Source organism: Cibotium barometz, chromosome 7, assembly GCF_041138505.1.
Source record: "Cibotium barometz isolate CiBa-2024 chromosome 7, ASM4113850v1, whole genome shotgun sequence".
NCBI lineage: Eukaryota > Viridiplantae > Streptophyta > Polypodiopsida > Cyatheales > Cibotiaceae > Cibotium > Cibotium barometz.
Genome location: NC_141052.1, coordinates 26640193 through 26655284, shown reverse-complemented (window position 1 = coordinate 26655284; position 15092 = coordinate 26640193). Strand labels below are relative to the sequence as shown.

General features: G+C 44.7%; 1 protein-coding gene across 1 annotated transcript in view; it reads right to left on the bottom strand.

The window, feature by feature from the left end:
* LOC147636840 (MICOS complex subunit) overlaps positions 1-15092 on the bottom strand; it is a 74328-nt gene that overhangs the window by 31239 nt on the left and 27997 nt on the right. The window contains exons 6-9 of the mRNA XM_086800395.1: positions 7174-7266; positions 6980-7099; positions 6627-6704; positions 6237-6416 (exon numbers count right to left, since the gene is read on the bottom strand). Of these exons, the coding sequence (XP_086656521.1) occupies positions 6237-6416; positions 6627-6704; positions 6980-7099; positions 7174-7266 (471 nt within the window). The remainder of the gene's footprint in view (positions 1-6236; positions 6417-6626; positions 6705-6979; positions 7100-7173; positions 7267-15092) is intronic.

Sequence of the window (15092 nt, the reverse complement as noted above, 5' to 3'; positions counted from 1 at the left end):
CGTAGCCGCCGAGCTAGAGGTGGAGTACAAGTTCGGCTCATCCTTACTTTTGGCTCCCGAGGCTCTGATCGCCTAGTTGCTACTATGTCAGACATGGCTCCACGAGTCAGAGCTCTACACCCACAACGGTTAGAGTTGAGAATGCTTCCATTGCAAAATCTTCTTCAGTAGTTCATGATGATATCAGGGAGCCCGAATATGATGATGAGACCAATGTTCTTAGCGATGGAGATTTTGGTGGGAGCTCTAAAGTGTCCTCCTCTTGTGAGAATATTGAAGAGCCTAGTGACAACTCTGACATAGATGGTGACATAGGTTTTTAGCCTCTATAGTCCTCTATAGGCTTTTTGCATTTTTGTACTCAAATTTTTGTACTTGCCCATGCCGCATGCCGACTTTTGCAGCTTTATATATATTCATGACTCTTTGACATGTCACATGTACATTTGTCTACTTTCATTTTCTATGCAAGTTGCAAGTTTGCAACATTCTAAATTTTTATGTTTTGGGTAACTTGTAACTTGGAACTTCTCTAAATTTTGCATCTATTTTTGTATTTTTAAGCATTTTTCAAATGGACCATACCTCCACCATATTTTTATTTTCAAAATTTAGCGGTGTGTTCCAAGACCGTATTTGAACATACCGTACCGAATCGAACTTTTCGTACCCGACAACTATGCTCCAGTGTATGCTTTCCAGACGCATGATGTTTCCAACCTCCGGTGATCTTCCATGCCATTCCAATTTCTCCGTTAGCAATTCCCAGTTCATGATTAACCTAAAACTAAAAGGGCAGCCTGGTATTTTCCTTGTAAAGTGCCCAAAAACCATCTTCCCGTAATCAGGGTTCCATGCACCAAATGTGGCGGACTTCAAAGTGGTGCACATGGCTGCTAGCATCTCTGCCCAAGGCTGTTTTTGAGCTGCAAAATCAACGAGCAAAGTGGCTTTCCTGGCAATGACATGTGTATGAATGTCGAGAATGTTAATGCCCCCATGATTTCTTGGCATACAGAGCTTGTCTTTTCGCAGCAATCTGAGGCCTTTAGTATTGTGTTTGGTTTTCGAAAGTATATATATATATATATATACCTAGATGAATCCAGGAACATGGCCAAATTCACCTTTTAGGAACGTGCATGTTATATACTCATGGTAGTCAACCCACAAGACTATATAACTATCAACTCCATTATGCATAGTATGGACTAGATACTACGACATCCCCACTAATGTCATCAGTGCCCAATAGTGGGTGCAGAACTCTGTATCAAGATATGCTCTCACATGCACTCCACACACACACACACACACACACACACACACATAAGAGCATATATTCACACAAAGCCCTTCGTACTGAGTTTCTGTCAAACCTCAGGAGATGCAGGGAAGACTTAGCCATAATGAAGCCTAGCACTAAGGGAAGTAGCAAATAGAAAGAATTAGTACAGCAAATAAGTAGTTGATAAGGCAAATGCACCACTAAAGATAGAAAGAATCAACTGGCCGCAACTCAGACGAAAACTTCACAACGTGAAATCTACATGTCCACTAATATAGCTGAATTATATACCTAGATGAATCTAGGAACATGCCCAAATTCACCTTTTAGGAACGTGCATGTTATATACTCATGGTAGTCAACCCACAAGACTATATAACTATCAACTCCATTATGCATAGTATGGACTAGATACTACGAAATCCCCACTAACGTCATCAGTGCCCAGCAGACATATACTCATCCAAGTGCTTCTTTGGCCAAGCAAGCAGAGGCAAGAAAAACTGTATATATGCAATGAGAATGGACTACACTATACGGAGTCTGACATGTAAAGGCCATGTGGCCAACTTCCAGTACTGTAGTTTAGCATTTATTCTTTGCAAAACCCAATCAGCCTAGAGTTTGAACAACATATGCCATGCAAGTGGGTAACCCAAATGTCTAATCAACTGATTGGTGGGAACAAGAGTCCCTGGCCACAAGACATTGTGCCAAGCTTGTGTTTTGAGAGGGATAAGCTTGGATTTGCGAAAATTAATTCGGAGAGCTACAACCGTACCAAACAGATCCAAGGCATCCATCACAATGCGGAGATCACGAGGATCATCTCGTGGCATGAAGAAGGAATGATCTGCATAAGCCTATGCCACAAAATACTTGCCAGATGGGCATTGAAGACCATGAAGGGTACCTTGCCGAGTAAGATGATCCATATATAGAAGCAAAGGATGAGTTGCTATGGCATATAATAAAACACTCAAAGGGCATCCTTGACACACTGACTTACCCAAAGACCACAAGTCAGAGAGTTCACCATCAAGAATACATGATGCCTCACTGCCTTGATACAACCAATACACAAGATTGAATATCTTAATTCCAAAGCCCATTTTGCACATGGTCACCACAATAAAATCCCATTGCATTGTGTCAAAGGCCTTCTCCATGTCCACTTGCAAAATAAGCAGATCTTGTTTTGTATATTTTGCATATTCAACCCCAATGAAGGCATTTGCAATGTTATCCGTTATATGTCTGAGCGGGACAAAACCATATTGCGCCTCGTGTGAGCCTGCATAAAGTACCCCTTTTACCCTAATACTATTGACCAACATTTTGGCGACCAATTTGTATACTACGAGCATTAGAGTAATTAGACACCAATCAGCAATGGTCTCACATAGGCTTTTTTTGGAAGAAGTTTTACAAGCCCTTCTTTCCATGATTTGGGCATTTTCCAAGTACACCAAGCATCATTTATCATGAAAAGCAAACCATGTTTGAGATCATCCCAAAAATCCAAGAAGAATTCCACATTTAAACCATCCCAACCTGGAGATTTCTAAGTGCCCAATTGTTTTATTGCCTCTCCTCCATGAAGCACTGTTCCATAGAGAGTGCCTCTTCTTGGGATACTATGCATGAAACATGAGAGAGCAACTGATTCCTAGCAGCCTGAACTTGGACATTAAGACGATCTGTAGTAGCAAAGACATGCGCATAGTGGGACACACATTCATCGGCCAATTGTTGTTTGGAACATGTCCAAGTTTGCGTCAAGGTCTTGACACGTTTAATGGTGTCTTTTTGGCGTTCAAAATGTAAGCTTTTGAAGAAATCCTTTGAAGAGCATCCCTTATCCTTGAATAGCCGTTGCTTGGCTTTGACTTGCCATTTTTCTAGCTTACGTCTGTTATTTTTAGCAAGAACATATTTTGCATTGCATAAATCCTCTTCTTCAAACACCGAAAGATTCTTGGTGGTGTAAGCAAGCTCCGCCAGAGCTTGACAAGTTTCTTTTGCATTATGGACTCTCTGTCTTTCTTCATGCAGATACCAGTGACCATAGTCTCTAATAATGAGTTGGATCCTCTAAGCAATACGATACCAAGCCACATCTGTACTTTCCAACATTTGCAACTTAAGCAACCTCTTTGACCAAATTATGAAAAATGTCATGCAAGGGGGTAACAATTATTGATGAGAAGCAGACGACAGCGTTATAAAGGACGACCATCTAATTGCAGTCCGAAGTATAGCCCCATCCACAGAGGTACATGGTCAAATAACACTTGTGAGTGATCCACCCAAATTTTGCATATAAAATCATCGTATTGATCCGCATGTAATAAATACCATCTATCCAGGCGGGCTTGATATTGAGAAAAAGCCATGTGATGAAAAGTGAAGCTAGACACCCTAGGGCACATTTGAGTCCACAAATCAATAGCCTGTAAAATATTTATCATTGAATTCCAACAAAACCTCTCAGGAGCTAGCATATGTGAATGTCCAGACGAGTTATCCCCATGCTGAGGAGCATTGTTAAAATCCCCACACAAGAAATAGTCACAAATCTCTGCCCATAACCTTGCTCTCTGGGCTAAAACAGTTGGCACATAAAGAGCCGTGAACTCATACATCTCAACATTTATCAAACATTGAACCACCAACCAACAACCATCCGAGTCATTATGTGCTAAAACCGGTTGTAACTCATATCTGACCAACAAGGCAACTCTTGAAAATGCACCCAAGCTTGCATAAAAGATGCCATAACCAGCAAAGTGACCTACTTGCCCTACGAACTCATTCTGATTATGTTCTTGCAAGCAAACTGTATCCGGTTTCATCATATTTACATAGCACCAAAAACACCTCCATTTATTTACATCACAGAGGCCATTGACATTGTACGTAAAGCATTTAAGGGGGCCTACCATGAGAAATATATACAAGAAAGAAGATGACACAACCTACTCAGGCATCTGCCATTGGCATGTGTTCCCCATTATCATAATGCACATATTTTCTTGCATTTCAACTTCATGTGCCTACATTTGCAATTCCATCTCTTGCACTTCCATAAGAGTCTGCGCTTTATGCATGTCCACCATTTGTTCCCACTTCTTGCCCACAATATTATGTTGCAAGTTTGACGCAGCCATGTGTGAGGAGGAAGCATCCAGGGCCCAGTTTCGTGTTGGCAACAGTTGCCTGCGATGCAACATTGGTTTTAGGTGTTTGCCAACCATCATTTGCCAAGTTTTCTTTTCCGTTTTCTTTGCCTTTTTGCATAGCTTGTGAATACGATAAATGTTCATTTGCAAAAGATGAGGCTGTTTTTTTTTAATTGTCAGTTTGCCCACTTGTGATAGGAGGTGCCTAAACTTCCACATTGACATTTGATGTCGGCTGTGAGACCACAGCAGGCGGTGGAGGATGCAACACTATAGGACATTGAGTGGCCATATGACCAAATTTACCACATGTGTAACATGCACCAACAAATACACCCCATTTCAATTCATAATAAGCTTCAACCATATGAACCTCATCTACTTCCACTGCAATGGACGAGGGCATGGATTGAGTCATGGCCCAAAGTATACAAAACCTGTTCCTATTACCGGGAGGACGAGGTGGGCATATGACTATACCAAGAGAAGCAACAAGCCCAGGCAAATCCTCTCGCATGTAATTAGGAAAGTTGACTACTTCCACCCATACTGGGCATCTATGTTTGATGAGTCCTTGATAATATTTTGTGGGCATCCAAGGTAAGATATGCACCATTTGATTTCCAAAGTACAATGATGATTTTCCAGCATCTGTAGCTTATACTGATTTTTAGTGTGCAACACTTCATAAAATCCTTTATCTGCGTAATACACTCCCTCCACGTAATTGCCAACCAGTAAAGACCAAAGCCATTGTGCAACATCACTTGCCGTGGGCATTCTACCAAGAAAAAACACTATGATTGCATTTTGCAAATATTTCCTTGTTGGCGAGACCACACAAGGCAACTTAGCACCCCCGAGTTGTTGATTTCGAAATGTCTTTTCTTGGTTTCTTGATTCCTTTTCCTTTCATAAAAGGCCGCCATAGTTGCAGAGATCACTGTACAGAGACCCTTGCACACACTCACACGCACTCAAAAAGGGATGTACAAAGAAGAGAAACGAAAGGCAAAAATTAACGTGTTACAAGAAAGATGTGCAGGTGGCAAGACGCAGGACAGAAGTAGACGTGCAGGTGGCAAGTTGCAAAGACGCAGACGAGCAGGTCGCACATCGAACAGACGAACAGGTCACAGACAAGCAAGTCGCAGGCTCGCAGATGAATAAGGTCACAAATGAACAAGGTCGCAGGCTAGGTCGCAGACAAACAAGGTTGCAGGCTAAAAACAAACACACACACACGCGCACGCGCGCGCGCGGGATAGCTTGCTAGGCAATTGCATCACTTCAGATAGAAAGAATTAATATAAACCAGCTGGCCACAACTTGGCTACGAGATGCTAGCTACTTTAGCAAGATAAAATGTACATTTCATGCTCACCTTAAGCACTCACTTGAGAATCTTCACGTATCCATATTAGAAGGGATAGGTGAGGATTGAAGATGCTCTCTGCTCAGGGAGATGACAGCCCCAAAATGAGGTGAGACTTTGGTCAAGACCATCACAAAGCGTATGACCTAAGGTTCATGGTCATTTATGAAGCAGGTGAAAAGAAGTGCACATTTCTGATTCCATGACCATAAATATTCCCTAGGCTCACTTTTTCAAACTATAGTAGCAGCCAGGTCCAGACACGAAAGTACTTAGAGATACACTTAAAAATCCTTAAGAAATCAGAGCCAAAATCAGATAAAAGAGAAACGGAACAGCTTGAACATTTTAAACAAGTACAAACAGATTGAAGCTGGTCGTTGGAACCTGCCTTTTGATGCAGTTGGGCAGGAGTCCTGGTTCCTTGTTTGACAACTTCCTTGGGTAAAGAAGATATGGCGGCATCAAGAAGAGGATCTGAACCAGAGCCCCCATGAGAAGAAAGAATCAAAGAGATCTCTTTTTCTATTGGAGCCCCCCTTTTCATTGCATCTTCCAAAGCAAAGGTTCCCTGCATAAAATAAAAGACTTTTACACATGCCTATTTCATTCATTGCCATCTTACTTTGTCAGAAAAATCCAGAGATTTGGACAAGTCTCGCCTACACTAAAGGCCAAAATTTAAATTTGTACAACATAGAACAGAGTCAAGCAACCATTTCTTCCTGATAAGAAAATTCTTAAATAAAAAAAGGAAGGAACAAGTTAGGTATTTAGTCACCACAGCAAGTTTATGGACTGTATGGCTCTGGCGAACTTCTTCTGATCGTGTATAAAATGCCATATGCAAAGCCTCAAGCTGTAAAAAAGATAAGTGAGTCTAATATCAGAATGCAATGCAGAATACATGATTCTAGCATGCAGAATGAAAGCATGGTGACTTAAGGTTGCAGAATCCAAAAAATACTCACCACAATTCAATCTACCCTGATTCTAGATCTTGAGCCATTTCAGGAAAATAAACCCCACCATTAAGCTTATCACACAAGAACATACAGCACAACAAGGGTGTACCAACACTAAAGTTTAAAAGGCCATGCATATAGGTTACTTTTAGAGAAAATTGAAGCTTACTTCTTGCTTGACATCCTTTACATCATTCAAATAGACTGACTTCTCCCGTGCAACAGCTGCTGCTATTTGTGCTTTTGTGAGAAGCTCTGCTTTCTTGAGCTTAAGGTTGATTTCCTCTTCCTGGCAAAACTAGTTCAGTCTTTCAATCTATATTTTGTAAGTCTATTAAAATGGTATAATATTTAAAAATGTACCTTGTGCTCCAGTTCTCTGTGAAGCCTTTCACTTGCTTTTTCCTGTTCTAACTTCAACGCAACCATTGCTCTTTCCTTCTCTATTTCTATTTCCTTCAACATGTGTCATGAATAGGGCGTCACAAATATTTTTTTAAGGAGAGCCTCTCAAAATCAAATGACAGAAATCTTGGCCAAAAAGTAAAACAAATAAAGCTCAACCTTTAATGTGGTTAATCACGTTAAGTAGGGCTCTAAAAACCTGCAGATACTCTGAACAAAATAGAGCTACTTTGAACCTATTATCCTTCTACCAGAAAGAAAGTTTTTTAGTTAATTTCTTTATAATCACCAAACAGCCTTACTATGTCTAATTATTGAATATACGCCAAGTGACACCTCTTTCTCCACTTGGAACTGAGCTGAGCTGGAGCATGGCATTATGTTTTTGAAAAAACTACAGATTTTGAGACTAATTCCTATGGCATGTACCCACCCACACTGAACTCATTCCTTTTGTTAAATTGCATGGTACCAAGAGAGCTGGCTGAGAGAGAGAGAGAGAGAGAGAGAGAGAGAGAGAGAGAGAAGAAAGATATATTATGCGTCTACTAAAGACCCAATGGGCCTATGAGACCAAAGTAATAGTGGCATATCTCATCATGGAATGGAAAACAAAACAGAAACAAAATATAAACATAGCTATTTCGCTGGGGTGATACAAAACTGTCCATGGAAACTCATCATGGAATACTAGGAACATAGAAGCATGAGAGCAGCATCAGCTCCTAGTAGATGGTATACCACTCTCCAAAATATCAAGCATGGGGCTAATGAGTATGGCCGAGAGGTCTCCCTTAGCTATGTCACGTGGAAAGGTAGCTTGATGGCGGTGGAGCATGTCCTAGGTCTGGAGCTGATGAGGGGATCGTGGCCAACAGCTGGGGGCAGTGCGAGGGCCCGGTCCGAGGTAACTCCTCTCGGGCGAGGTGGGTCCGGAGCAACTCAAGGTGGGTCCAGAAGATCCATTGTATCGGTGTCCTCCACCTCTTGGGTCCGAAAGAAATTGGTGATGGTTGGCTGGCGAGGGATGGGGGCGGGGTGGCTAGGTCCCAAGCTCTCTCAAGAAAGTGTCCCTCTGTCTGCGGAGCTCAAGAAGAGGCCTAGGCAACGCTAGTCCAAGAAGTCAATGATCCTGGGACTGGACCAAATCCCTCACGAAACAGACAAGGAAACATCCCACGGATCTCATAGTATACTGGGCAGCGGCATATGTAATGCTCCTCTGGTGGCATAATTGGCAAATCCTCTCCTCTCTGGGTCTTCGTATGAGCTGTCCGGCTTTGAAGACGCACTCCACTAAGGTGGTGGGATGAAACCTGTATCTGGCCAATTGCAATCCACATGGCATGGGACATGTGAACACTCAAGTATGCTGGATGAATCCATCCTCAATGAGCGTGAGGAAGTGATCTCTATAGAAGTGCATATTTGTTGGGAGCTCCGGAGGTGTGATCCATGTGCAATGGGTGTAGAGGCTGAGAGGATCTAACCGGATAAACCATTTCGCATCCTCGAGAGAGAGCCGGAGAAAAGGGGAGTCCAAACTGTACTGAAGGGATAGTAGGCGGTCCATGCGGAGCCCATATACTAAGAACCTAGCGGAAACTAATGCATACCATACTCCAGAGTGGCCCTCAAGTGCTAGTTGTCTCAAGGACTCCAAGGCAAGCCTCGAGCACCTGTGGGCATCCATGTGACTGATGCGATGGAGGTATGTCACTATTTGGAAGAGTGCATCCACTACCATCAGGGTTGCAGCAAACGCTGCCTGGATAATCTCGTGTGGGACTGATGGTTTGCTGCGTATCATACAGGAGAACATCATGACCTAGGACCTCTAAACTCGCTGCCAATCCTCATCGGATAAATCTGGCCCCCAGAAAACTGCTCCATACATCAAGGCTCGTGTGACGAGGGTGTCAAAAACCCAACCCTTCATCCTAGGCTCCTGGAAATGTGCCTGGAAGCACTGCCACTCAAGTAAGCTCAAGGTTGATCCCCGTCACTCTAGTATGTGCTGCGGGAAGCATGGTGAAGTGTGGGCCACTAAAAGTGACATCAAGGTAAACATAGGATGAGACAATCTCCACAAGATAAAATCATCTGGTGAGAGATGCAAAAAATGGCTCTTGTAATGCGCCATTTTCGTGCCTAAGGGCTCAAGGGGACTAGTCCATGTCCTCTCTATGTCCACTCTGACGATATCCATCCTACTCACGCGGTTCTGCTCTGAGGGGGTGAGATCCAAAAATGGACAATCCAGGCTATACTGAAAGGATGGTAGTGCCTCTATCCGCAAACCATGTAGGTCAAACCATGATCTCATCTGAGCATACCAGCAATGAGTATCTCCATCCTCTACCAACTGTATGGATGAGGTCAATGCCAATCGGGAGTACCTCTGCGGAGGGAGCTCCCATAGCCGCTGTAAAAAGGTAACAGCATGGAATAGGGCCTCAGTCACTACTAGTGCGGCACCCAGCTCAGCCCGAACAATCTCATGTGGTACCCATGATTTGCTCCGAATCATGCGGGCAATCATCATAATCAGTGGTCTCTCCATTTGCCTCCATCCCTCATCCGTCCTTCTCTGAGATCTGTGATGTATGATGGGCCCCCAAATTGGAACTTCGTACGGGAGGGTCGGTGTGACAAGTGTATCAAATAGCCACAATTTGGTGTGCGGCTCCTGAAACTATATGTGTGCACCCTGCCTCTCAAGTGCCCCCAAGGCTGCATGCCCTCGAGCTAATATATCTGTTGCTGCCTCCTTCAGTGAGAAAAGTGGTCCTGTGAAAGTAACTCCCAAGTAGACATAAGACCTAACGTACTCAACCGGCTGCCCTCGGAAAGTGAACTAAGGCTCTAATCTCGTCACCCATGCCTATGTGGTGTTAAACACCATAACCTTGGTTTTCCCAAGGTTCACTGTCAGATCTCTATCTGCACAGAATGCTTGTAATGCATCCAAATGTCTCTGTAATCCTTCCGGAGAGTCTGAGATTAGAACAATATCTTCAGCATATAACAAGATGGGTATCAACACCCCTGCCAGGCATGCCCCTGGGCCTCCCAATCTGTCTACATAATCGGAGACCACATCAATGTACAGTCCAAAGAGGGTGGGTGATAGCGGGCATCCCTGCTTCACCCCTATCGTGCTGGTCACCATATCGGATAGTCCGCCTGGAGCTCGAACTCTGCCTATCACAAACTCATACAAAGCATATACCCCCCACTGCATATCCTCAGGTACCTCAATGTCATGCAATCTGTGCATAAGCCTAGCACGTGGTACGGTATCAAAGGCTTTGCGGAAGTCCACAAAGCAATAGTATATCCTTCTCTTCTATGCCCTGCCCTCTTCAATAAGTGCCCGAAGTGTTAGTATGTGATTCAAGGTAGTAAATCCTCTCCAGAAGCCGGCCTATCCCTGTGCTCAATGACCATGCCTCTCTGCCCAGCGGCTCAACTCCGACTCCAATATAGAGCCATATAGTTTGGTCAAGTAATGACCAATCATGATCGTCCTATAGTTGCCTCGTACCATGACTCTTAAAGAGTGGTACAATGATATGCTTTGTCCAGCTTGCCGAGAAACCCTCACAAATGGCACGATTAAACACATGTACGATCAGCGGAGCCAAAGTATCGCGCACATATGAGAAGTGCTCTCCAACTAGCCCATCATGATCCTATGCCTTTCTAGTCTGTAACCTGTCTATCGCATCTAGCACCATCCGCATAGTAAAAAAGGTGCTACTAGTCGGTCTAGCTCCTAGTGGAGGGGGGGTGGGGGGTTGTCCTCGTGCATCATATAGCTCTCTAGCATAAGCATGCCATGCCTCAGGTGCAGTAATCGGAGTACCAAGCTGTCTCTCGTGAAATATCTTCCATGCCCTCTTGCTGTCCTTCCCCAGGAAGAGTTCGTAGATCTCCTCCTCAAACTTAGCCAGGTAGGCTCGTTTCTTCCTCCGCACAAAGCACCGAAAGATCATCCTAGCCTGTCTGTGTGTGAGTCCCAATGGCAATCTCACGTTGTAGCTGTGCCCGTGTCTCACGACACTCATCATCATACCAATTGTTATGTGGGGCAATGTTGCAGGGGGGATCATAGTGCAGGGAAACGCATATGAGGCAAATGCATGTAGTACACCTACCAATCCTCTCGTAATCTCGCCCAGAGGGCTATGCGGGTCTAAAGCAAACAAGCCATCAGATACTGCATCTCGGTAAACCCCAGCTGTCTCACATGTAAACTGATATCTCGAGTACCTAGGTAGATGAATAGCTGGCCCATCTCTCGGGGATCCACCTACTAGTGTGAAACTCATGTATGCATGATCGACTGCTATGCCAATGGGCTGACTGGAAATCGTGAAACCCCGCACATCAGGTATCAATGAAGGAGATCCCATCAAATAGTCCACTGTGCTCACTCCCCCTTTAGAGTTCCAGTGTGTGAGAGCATCTAATCCATGCCATCTCGATAGGCCATTGTATATGACCAACCCATGTGCACTCCCGAGTGTGAGAAAATGCCTGACATAATCTGTAATCTCCCCCTCATCCTATTCTTATCTCTGCAACCCTACATCCTCTGCCGTGATCTCCCGGTACATAGCCTCCTGAGCATCATACAGCTATGTCTGCTCATGCCTGTACGTGCATTAAAGTCTCCCAATAGTAATATGTCTCCCATGCTAGCAAACCTCATGATATCATCATATAGTGGCGTATAGGGCGACTCTCCTAATGGTGCAAACCTAGAGTGGGCTGGGGGAAAGTAGCAAACCGCCACATATAGCTTGCAGAGCCCCTCTCTACATACTCGGACCCCCATGTACCTCGCATCTGCATCTCTATGTACCACATGTATTTTGTCATGAAGCTCCTCCTCCCTTAAAAGTATTGCCACTCCTCCAAATGCTCTGGTACCTCCCACTGTGCGTAGCTAAGGGTGGAACACTGATTCCCATCTATAACCCGCACGTCAGGAAGCCTCTTGTTTGTGCACTGATGGATCTCCGTACACATAGCAATATCACTGTGTGTGAAAGTATCCTGCATCTGTTCTAAGGGCTCCATTGCAATTCCACACCGTGAATCGCAAGGTCTCATAGGCCGCGCACCGTCAGGCGGGCCTCCTCTCTGTAATGATGACTCGGCCATCTCTGTATACCACCCATTTCCCCTCTTTCCTTGCCTCAAGCACAGGCAACATGTGTTCCTTCCAGTGTGCTATCTGTGCTGGTGTAAGGTCCTCATCCAAATAAATCTTTTCCCCTTAAGGGCCATCCTTTTGGAGAGGAAGAAGGCCTTCTTCTTCTCCAAGTCACCAAACCTGATGATCAATATCTTCTGTCATGTGCATCACAGATGCCATGGACATTTCTAGGGCTAGATCCAGAAGAGGCAAGCAGATAAAGACTAGGAACCAGATAGAGTCAGACTGTGGAGCACAAGATGCAGTAGTGGACAGGTTGGACTTGGAGAAGCACCAGGGAGCAGTCGGCTGAGTTTAGGAGCTGTCGGCTGTACCAGAAGACATGTCGGCTGACATCAGCAAGGCCAGGAAGGAGTGGCAGCAGCAGGCGCAGCCAGGACAACAAGTACATCCAGTCGGCTGCATTTAAGGGCATTTAATGAAGCTGTAACTGGCCGACCAGCAATCGGCCAGTTCATCATTATTCCAAGGGGCTATAAATAGCCCCCTTGCTCAATGTCTTAGGTATTCATTCCCACTAGGGGTGTGAGTCACTAGAGGTCCCAAAGGGGGCAGATATTAGGGTTTATCACCTTTTTATGAAGGCAGCCCATGGCTGTACAGAATTGTACCTTTTTTGTACATAGTATATACTGAAATTCCAGCACACTTCACTCTCTCTCTCTACTCTCTCTCTACCTGCGTTTTTGCATCATGGTGCGTTTTTGCATCAAGAGGTCTTCAAGAGTGTTTAGGGCTGAAAGAAGACTACCCAGAGCTTCCGCGCGTTACATTGGTATCAGAGCATCAGGCTCAGCCAAGCTAAACACTGAATCAGTCCCAGATGATGGTGTACAGGTCCAAGGTACAGGAAAGTACACGGATTCGAAGCCCAAGGCAGGAACACAGATCGGGAAGAACTCCCAGGAAGTTTGTTGGTGGTGTTCCACAGTGCCAGATGGGGATGGCAGTTCCGTGAGCCAGATGGGTTCTCAGGTTACGGTCCCAAGGGAGGTTGATCCTCCAAGGGTGATGTGAGAGTGCCAGACTCAGTTCCAGACCAAGACCGTGTTCAGAGCCAGGGGCAGGAATGGATTGTGGACTAGAGGAAGACCAGATGCATAGATCTTCATCAGAGACAGAGTGGTTTGGAGAACAGATTGGATTTTCAGAGAAAAAGGTTTGCCAGGGATGGATGATGACAGAGGGACTTCGGAACAGGATTGGGATGATGACAGTCATCCAAGAGCAGATTGGATTCCCGTCATCAAGTTTAGCAGAGGGGGATGTCATGTGCATCACAGATGCCATGGACATTTCTAGGGCTAGATCCAGAAGAGGCAAGCAGATAAAGACTAGGAACCAGATAGAGTCAGACTGTGGAGCACAAGATGCAGTAGTGGACAGGTTGGACTTGGAGAAGCACCAGGGAGCAGTCGGCTGAGTTTAGGAGCTGTCGGCTGTACCAGAAGACATGTCGGCTGACATCAGCAAGGCCAGGAAGGAGTGGCAGCAGCAGGCGCAGCCAGGACAACAAGTACATCCAGTCGGCTGCATTTAAGGGCATTTAATGAAGCTGTAACTGGCCGACCAGCAGTCGGCCAGTTCATCATTATTCCAAGGGGCTATAAATAGCCCCCTTGCTCAATGTCTTAGGTATTCATTCCCACTAGGGGTGTGAGTCACTAGAGGTCCCAAAGGGGGCAGATATTAGGGTTTATCACCTTTTTATGAAGGCAGCCCATGGCTGTACAGAATTGTACCTTTTTTGTACATAGTATATACTGAAATTCCAGCACACTTCACTCTCTCTCTCTACTCTCTCTCTACCTGCGTTTTTGCATCATGGTGCGTTTTTGCATCAGGAGGTCTTCAAGAGTGTTTAGGGCTGAAAGAAGACTACCCAGAGCTTCCGCGCGTTACATCTTCGCCCTGGTTTCATCTCTACCTACTCCCCATGCTCCAGTAATGGATACATAAGTGGCTCCAATTTTTGTTGCAAGAGCTTTTGCATCCTCTTCGGGATTTCCCTTCCCAACCAACTACGCGTACATCGCGTACATGTAAGGCACGTGCCCGTCTCTTGGCTTCCTCTTCCAATGTAGCATTCATCACCTCTACTTTATTGACTGGTGTATCCTTCTACTTTTTTACTACTTGTGGGGGGGGGGGGGGGGGGGGGGCGGGGGGGTGGTGAGAGAGAAGTGTGCAGGACTCAAAATGATTTGATTGATGTGTAAAACCTTCACCAAGTACATGCTTTTGTAGGCTTGAAGATTTGTCTTTTGACCCATAGAAATCACACACACACATTGACCCACACATAGGAGATGTTCACACCTACTAAGCTCCGAATCCCAACAACTTTCCACTCCATTTACAAGCTTCCTCAAAACAATTGGCTAGAGCTTGTAATCTAACGCTGCTTTATACAAAAGTAGCTAGAACAAAAGAAAGAAAGTAATATTAACGTCTACAAAAAACCCCAAGGGTCTATGAGACGGTAGACCATAAGTGATACAATGATATCATGGATATACAGAGCCATGGAAAAAGCAATTGAGAGAAAAGGAAAAACGATTATCACTAGTGTATACAGATGTGATATCAGCATGTGACCGTGTATGGGAGAAACTAGCCATGATTGACTAATAACGATGCCCTCCTTATC